The 7,176-nt window shown below is 43.1% G+C and overlaps 1 protein-coding gene and 1 pseudogene across 1 annotated transcript; one reads left to right on the forward strand and one right to left on the reverse strand.

Annotated features, from left to right (window-relative positions):
- Positions 1–1,912: 1,912 nt before the first annotated feature.
- LOC135555247 (retinol dehydrogenase 8-like) lies at positions 1,913–3,269 on the forward strand (annotated as a pseudogene).
- A 1,786-nt stretch (positions 3,270–5,055) lies between these two features.
- LOC135554977 (microfibril-associated glycoprotein 4-like) lies at positions 5,056–6,874 on the reverse strand. Its single transcript, XM_064987358.1, has 5 exons — positions 6,789–6,874; positions 6,536–6,709; positions 6,218–6,320; positions 5,546–5,707; positions 5,056–5,403 (listed from the first exon to the last, which is right to left on the reverse strand). The coding sequence occupies exons 1-5, from the start codon at positions 6,792–6,794 to the stop codon at positions 5,156–5,158; spliced, it is 693 nt and encodes a 230-aa protein (XP_064843430.1). The 5' UTR covers positions 6,795–6,874; the 3' UTR covers positions 5,056–5,155.
- Positions 6,875–7,176: the final 302 nt, after the last annotated feature.

Raw genomic sequence — 7,176 nt, forward strand, 5'->3', positions numbered from 1 at the left:
GTCTCCCTCCCGTCAATAAAACACACTAATCCCCTGTTATCCATACATTGTTCAAATGTACTCCCATTGTCGTCTTCATTATGGTTATTAAAATCACACCATATTAGCTTCTACCCCTACAGGTCCTATCAATCCCTTTAACTTTGCTAACCAGAGAGGTTTGCAGGGGTTATAGAAGTGAACTATTACAATATTACCCCTATTCCTACATACAGTTGAAGTCAGAAGTTTACATACACCTTAGCCAAATACATTTAAAGTCAGTTTCACAATATCTGACATTTAATCCTAGTAAAAAGTTAAGATCGTGATAAAATAATTCCACTCTGAACCCTTATAACTGTGTGAAATTGATTAGAATCATAAAATTATAATCTGATGATGTGTGTAGGTTTTAGTCGGAATTAAGCAATGTACCTGTATAGTGGAAAAACACAGACTGTCTGAGCAAGGCGGAGTTTAGGATTTGAACTTGCGTGCGTGTGCCTAGTAAAATACAGAAGATCAATTAAAACTGTGTTTGGACCGACCTGGCTAGGCCTCTAAGTGACTTGGGAGAGGACAGGGAGGACTTCTCAGTTCAGCCCACAAATTTTCTATGAGGTTTGTGCTTTGTGATGGCCACTCCAATACCTTGCATTTGTTGTCCTTGAGCTTTGGAAGTATGCTTGGGGTCATTGTCCATTTGGAAGATGCATTTGCAACCAAGCTTTAACTTCCTGACTGATGTCTTGAGATGTTGCTTCAATATATTCACATAATTTTTCTTCCACATGATGCCATCTATTTTGTGAAGTGCACTAGTCCCTCCTGCAGCAAAGCACCCCCACAACATGATGCTGCCACCCCCGTGCTTCACGGTTGGGATGGTGTTGTTCGGCTTGCAAGCCTCCTCCTTTTTTCTACAAACATAACAGTTCTATTTTTGTTTCATCAGACCAGAGGACATTTCTCCAAAAGGTACGATCTTTGTCCCCATGTGCAGTTGAAAACCGTAGTCTGGCTTTTTTTATGGCGGTTTTGGAGCAGTGGCTTCTTCCTTGCTGAGCGGCCTTTCAGCTTATGTCGATATAGGGCTAATTTTACTGTGGATATAGATATTTTTGTACCTGTTTCCTCCAGCATCTTCACAAGGTCCTTTGCTGTTGTTCTGGGATTGTTTTGCACTTTTCGCACCAAAGTACGTTCATCTCTAAGGGACAGAACTCGTCTCCTTTCTGAGTGGTATGACAGCTGCGTGGTCCCATGGTGTTTATACTAGCATACTATTGTTTGTACAGATGAACATGGTACCTTCAGGCATTTAGAAATTTCTCCCAAGGATGAACCAGACTTGTGGAGGTCTACAGTGTTGTTTCTGAGGTATTGGCTGATTTCTTTAGATTTTCCCATGATGTCAAGCATGTCAAGCCATGACATGATTTTTCTGGAATTTTCCAAGCTGTTTAAAGGCACAGTCAACTTAGTGTATGTAAACTGCTGACCCACTGGAATTGTGATACAGTGAATGAATTATAAGTTAAATAATCTGTCTGTAAACAATTGTTGGAAAAATGACTTGTGTCATGCATAAACTCCTAACCGACTTGCCAAAACTATAGTTAAAAAATAAATAAATTGTGGAGTAGTTGAAAAACAAGTTTTAATGACAAAGTGTATGTAAACTTCCGACTTCAACTTTATTTCTATTCCTCCTACACATTCCAATTCCTGTATCTCCAATACTTTGTATGCCATCCTCTCTTTAACGAATGTAGCACAGCCCCCACCGGCCCCACCACTCTGTCACACCTAAGAGAACTGAGTCACGGAATCAACAGCCCAATCTCCTAAACCAACGGTTTAAAACGTATGTAAATTGCCAACAAAGAACTACAACTCCCAGTAGAGCAGCCATAGTTTGCAAAATGACATGACCCAGTTAGGTCATCGGGCTAGCCGCTGCTCGGTCGTCGGTATGTGACTGTTCACTTTGCTTTAAATGGTGTTTACTTCCTAAACTTATCCCTATAGAATCTTACATTAAAACGAATGAATGGATTGTATTGGCAGAGCTACTCTTCAATGATATCTACTCTGCTTCAAAGTTTGCTGTGGAGGGGTTCTGTGAGAGTCTAGCAGTACAAGCCAGGAAGTTCAGTGTGAAGTGAGTCTACATTTAAGGAGATCCAGCCACATCACTTCACATGAGTCATACATCAGTAACTAAACCAACACTCGGCAGTAATAAGACTTTGCCCTAATACCACAACAGTGAACCCGCAGGTTATGTTTTCATGTAGATGATTAGCCTGAGATAGGGAATAGCTGATCGCACATGCATGTGCAAGCAGGAGGATTCCCTCAGTTAAACAGTGGTCCTTTATCTCTCCCTGCTCTGTCTATCTGCTCTGTCCATCTGTCCTTCTCCCAGCTCTGTCCATCTGTCCTTCTCCCTGCTCTGTCCATCTGTCCCTCTCCCTGCTCTGTCCATCTGTCCCTCTCCCTGCTCTGTCCATCTGTCCCTCTCCCTGCTCTGTCCATCTGTCCTTCCACTCTGAGGATGACTCTGGACCGGTGGGAACAGAATTTGAGAGGAAGATGTACGAGGACGCTGAGAAGATGGACCACGCGGGGTCAGACGAGGAGACTGCTAGGATCTTCCGTGAGATCTACCTGCCCTACTCTAGGAAGGTGTTCAACTCTCTCGAACAGACACCCGAGGAAATAGCAGAAGTAACACTCTGTTATGTCACTATCTTATATTTTGTGACTACTATCCTAGTATTATTTGGTATGCAGTCTCAACATCTCATCCTTTGGTGGCTAAATGGGACTAATCGCTCTACTCTACTCTCTTGAGGCAAACACTTCAACTGATCACAGCGAAGGAGCCTCCGTTTCACCACCAGACCAACCGTGTGTACATGCCCATGACTGCCCTGAAGCACGCAGACCCTACCGGTCGTCTACCCCTGGACACCTTTTATAAGCTGCTATTCAAGCACGACAGTCTTCACTGCCAGTCTGGGGCTGCTGCGCATGTTGCAGAAGAGGACTGGGAAGAGCTCCAATTGAGCAGAAGGTTGGAGAGACAGAGTGAATAACCTAGTGAGGAGAGATAGGTGGATAGAGAGAGCAGAAGGTTGGAGAGACAGAGTGAATAACCTAGTGAGGAGAGATAGGGGGATAGAGAGAGCAGAAGGTTGGAGAGACAGAGTGAATAACCTAGTGAGGAGAGATAGGTGGATAGAGAGAGCAGAAAGTTGGAGAGAGAGTGAATAACCCAGTGAGGAGAGATAGGGGGATAGAGAGAGCAGAAAGAGTCATTGAGTGACTCCAGTCTGCAGTGGACAAGCCCTCTTCTCTGCTAGTCATTTTTTTTATTAATATTTTTTTTTCATCTTTATTTAACCAGTTAGGCTGGTTGAGAACAAGTTCTCATTTGCAATTGCGACCTGGCCAAGATAAAGCGTAGCAATTCGACACATACAACAACACAGAATTACACATGGAATAAACAAAACATACAGTCAATAATACAGTAGAACAAAAGAAAACAAAAAGTCTATATACAGTGAATGCAAATGAGGTAAGTTAAGGAAATAAATAGGCCATGGTGGCGAAGTAATTACAATATAGCAATTAAACACTGGAATGGTAGATCGGCAGAAGATGAATGTGCAGGTAGAGATACTGGGGTGCAAAGGAGCAAAATAAATAAATAAATAAATACCAGTATGGGGATGAGGTAGGTAGATAGATGGGCTGTTCACAGATAGGCTAAGTACAGGTGCAGTGATCTGTAAACTGCTCTGACAGCTGGTGCTTAAAGCTAGTGAGGGAGATGTGAGTCTCCAGCTTCAGAGATTTTTGCAATTCGTTCCAGTCATGGGCAGCAGAGAACTGGAAGGAAAGATGACCAAAGGAGGAATTGGCTTTGGGTGTGACCAGTGAGATATACCTGCTGGAGCATGTGCTACGAGTGGGTGCTGCTATGGTGACCAGTGAACTGAGATAAGGCTGGGCTTTACCTAGCGAAGACTTGTAGATAACCTGTAGCCAGTGGGATTGGCGACGAGTATGAAGCGAGGGCCAACCAACGAGAGCGTACAGGTCACAATGGTGGGTAGTGTATGGGGCTTTGGTGACAAAACGGATGGCACTGTGATAGACTGCATCCAGTTTGTTGAGTAGAGTGTTGGGGGCTATTTTATAGATGACATCACCGAAGTCGAGGATCGGTAGGATGATCAGTTTTACGAGGGTATGTTTGGCAGCATGAGTGAAGGATGCTTTGTTGCGATATAGGAAGCCGATTCTAGATTTAATTTTGGATTGGAGATGCTTAATGTGAGTCTGGAAGGAGAGTTTAAAGTCTAACCAGACACCCAGGTAGTTGTAGTTGTCCACGTATTCTAAGTCAGAGCCGTCCAGAGTAGTGATGTTGGATGGGTGAGCAGGTGCGGGCAGCGATCGGTTGAAGAGCATGCATTTAGTTTTACTTGCATTTAAGAGCAGTTGGAGGCCACAGAAGGAGTGTTTTATGGCATTGAAGCTCATCTGGAGGTTTGTTAATACAGTGTCCAAGGACCAGGGACCAGAAGTATACAGAATGGTGTCGTCTGCGTAGAGGTGGATCAGAGAATCACCAGCAGCAAGATCAACATCATTGATGTATACAGAAAAGAGTGTTTGTGTATAGACACAACAAAAGAGTACTGTTGAGACCTTCTTGATAAATCCTTAGTAAAAGACCCACACCTCAGACCAGAAACCTTCCTTATGAACATTCATAACCACTTCTTAAACTATCAATGACTGTGCAACAAAGATGAGACTGAGATGAGACAAGTTAAGGACTGATGTTTGTGGGCCTCTAATCAAACCTGGTAACCTAGCCGTACGGACTAAGGGCTCAGTATGTCTCAGACCAATCGGGACTCCTTCAACCGTTCCTTCAGCTTTTAGAGGATATTAGTGTGTTACTACTGTATTTTACCAGTGTAATGAAGGTTTACAGTAAGACTGGCAACACTTCAATAAAACGAGACAAAGCTTTTTTCCCTTCAATTTATTAGCTTTAAAATGTTTAAACGTCAGTGGCTTTCCAAATATTTTCATAATTTGAAAGGTAATATTCGAATGCAAAGTGTGAGTGTGAGAGGTTCTGAACTTATACCACTGGCCTTATCTTCATTTCAATGGCGTTTAAAGAGTATTTATAACCTTTCCAATACATCCAGATGATACCAATACCATAGATTGAGTCGCCCCACAGATATACCCCGTTGGGATTGACACTGTGGCATTCTCCATACCACCATCCTCCTAGATATGATTTAGCACCATTTGAAGCGTGAGTGCCCTGGTCTTTGTCGAAGGTGGAGAACTTCTGCCCATTGTGTTTATCCATAGATTTTCCTGAAATGCAGAAGGGATTGTTCCACATTTCCATTTACAGTATAACTTTTTTCAGACTGTATCGACCAAGTAGTCCTTTCAGATTGGTAATACTGTTGTTTCACGGGAAAGGAGGAGAAATGTAAATGTTCTTTAGGCTCACCGGCACCTCCATCTTTGAAGCCACTTAAATGCAGCTTGTATCCTTCATGCTCAGAGTGAACAGAGAAGGGTGAGTACTGCATATGGGCTTTAGCTCCTTCGAAGTCCTCCAGGTGCACCCTCAACTCATACTTCTTCCTCTGAGTGAGGAGATGGGTGTTTTCTAGGCCCGAGGGAGAGCACAAGGTGTTGGTGGAGAACACAACACGAGGTGAGTACTAAAGATAGTAATAACACTTCTTCCTCTGAGTGAGGAGATGGGTGTTTTCTAGGCCTGAGGGAGAGCACAAGGTGTTGGTGGAGAACACAACACGAGGTGAGTACTAAAGATAGTAATAACACTTCTTCCTCTGAGTGAGGAGATGGGTGTTTTCCTAGGCCACAACAGGGAGAGCACTTCTTCCTCTGAGTGAGGAGATGGGTGTTTTCTAGGCCTGGAGAACACAAGGTGTTGGTGGAGAACACAACACGAGGTGAGTACTAAAGATAGTAATAACACTTCTTCCTCTGAGTGAGGAGATGGGTGTTTTCTAGGCCTGAGGGAGAGCACAAGGTGTTGGTGGAGAACACAACACGAGGTGAGTACTAAAGATAGTAATAATACATATGAACAGACATTTAATGCATTTTGTATCTCAGCATAGACATTTCAAATGTGTCCAGTGAGTCATGCTCTTACCTAACCAGTACTCTCCAGATGACTGCCCAAACCCACTCCTGTATTGGTCCCATTCATGGTAAAAGTTCACTGTCCCATCCTTTCTCTCCTGAATCACCTGGAATAGAGGGACATTTTGAGATTTTCCACAGAAATATGAGATGTTCCACAGAAGGGGAATTTTTATCCATCTCTCCTGGTTGATAATATTCTCTACTTCAAAGGTTAATTGATCAAACAACAACATGGATTGAGCCCTGAGGTAGTGGTATTGAAACAAACGTTGATGAAGCTCAAAAGATTATAAACAAAAGGTCTAGTCACTGTACACACGGTCCATTTCCCCCCCTCAGGTTGGTCCTCACAGCTTGTTCCTGCAGGGTAGATGGTGTACACGCCACTGTGTCCAGAGCCCCTTCTATACACATCAACACAATACACTGGCATGATATCATTTGGTAGAGTATTGACTGCCACTGGGAGTAGTAGACTGAGCACATCCAAAGCCTGCAATAAATGTCAACTTTAACTTAAAGACATTATTACAGCATTATTAACCCACACCCCCTATTCAAGGTAATCTCACCTTCATTATTTCTCGGATAGGATAAAATGACCTTAGGGAAGTTGTCCAAAGTTGTGATCCTTCCTCGCTTCGAGAGTAACGTTGAAATGGAGGATAATTATGAATAGCAAGGTCTTTGGAAGTTCAGTTTTATAGCATTTAAAGAACATGCCTGTCCCTTGTAGACTCATTTACTTTTGTGCAATTGTGACAAGAGTGGAAATTCCACCCGGCATGGGCACGAACTCACAACTCTCAGCGCCGTAACAAGGTACTTAAGAGGTACTGTCAATACCACTGACCCAGGGAGACAGTACTTCTAGGTCTCAGGAACGCTGTAAAGGCGATGCCTTTAACCATCCACTAAAATGGCAATCAACATCATATTCTACATTTGAAACGATTTGCT

This window comes from Oncorhynchus masou, chromosome 15 (genome assembly GCF_036934945.1).
Source record: "Oncorhynchus masou masou isolate Uvic2021 chromosome 15, UVic_Omas_1.1, whole genome shotgun sequence".
Classification (NCBI taxonomy): domain Eukaryota; kingdom Metazoa; phylum Chordata; class Actinopteri; order Salmoniformes; family Salmonidae; genus Oncorhynchus; species Oncorhynchus masou.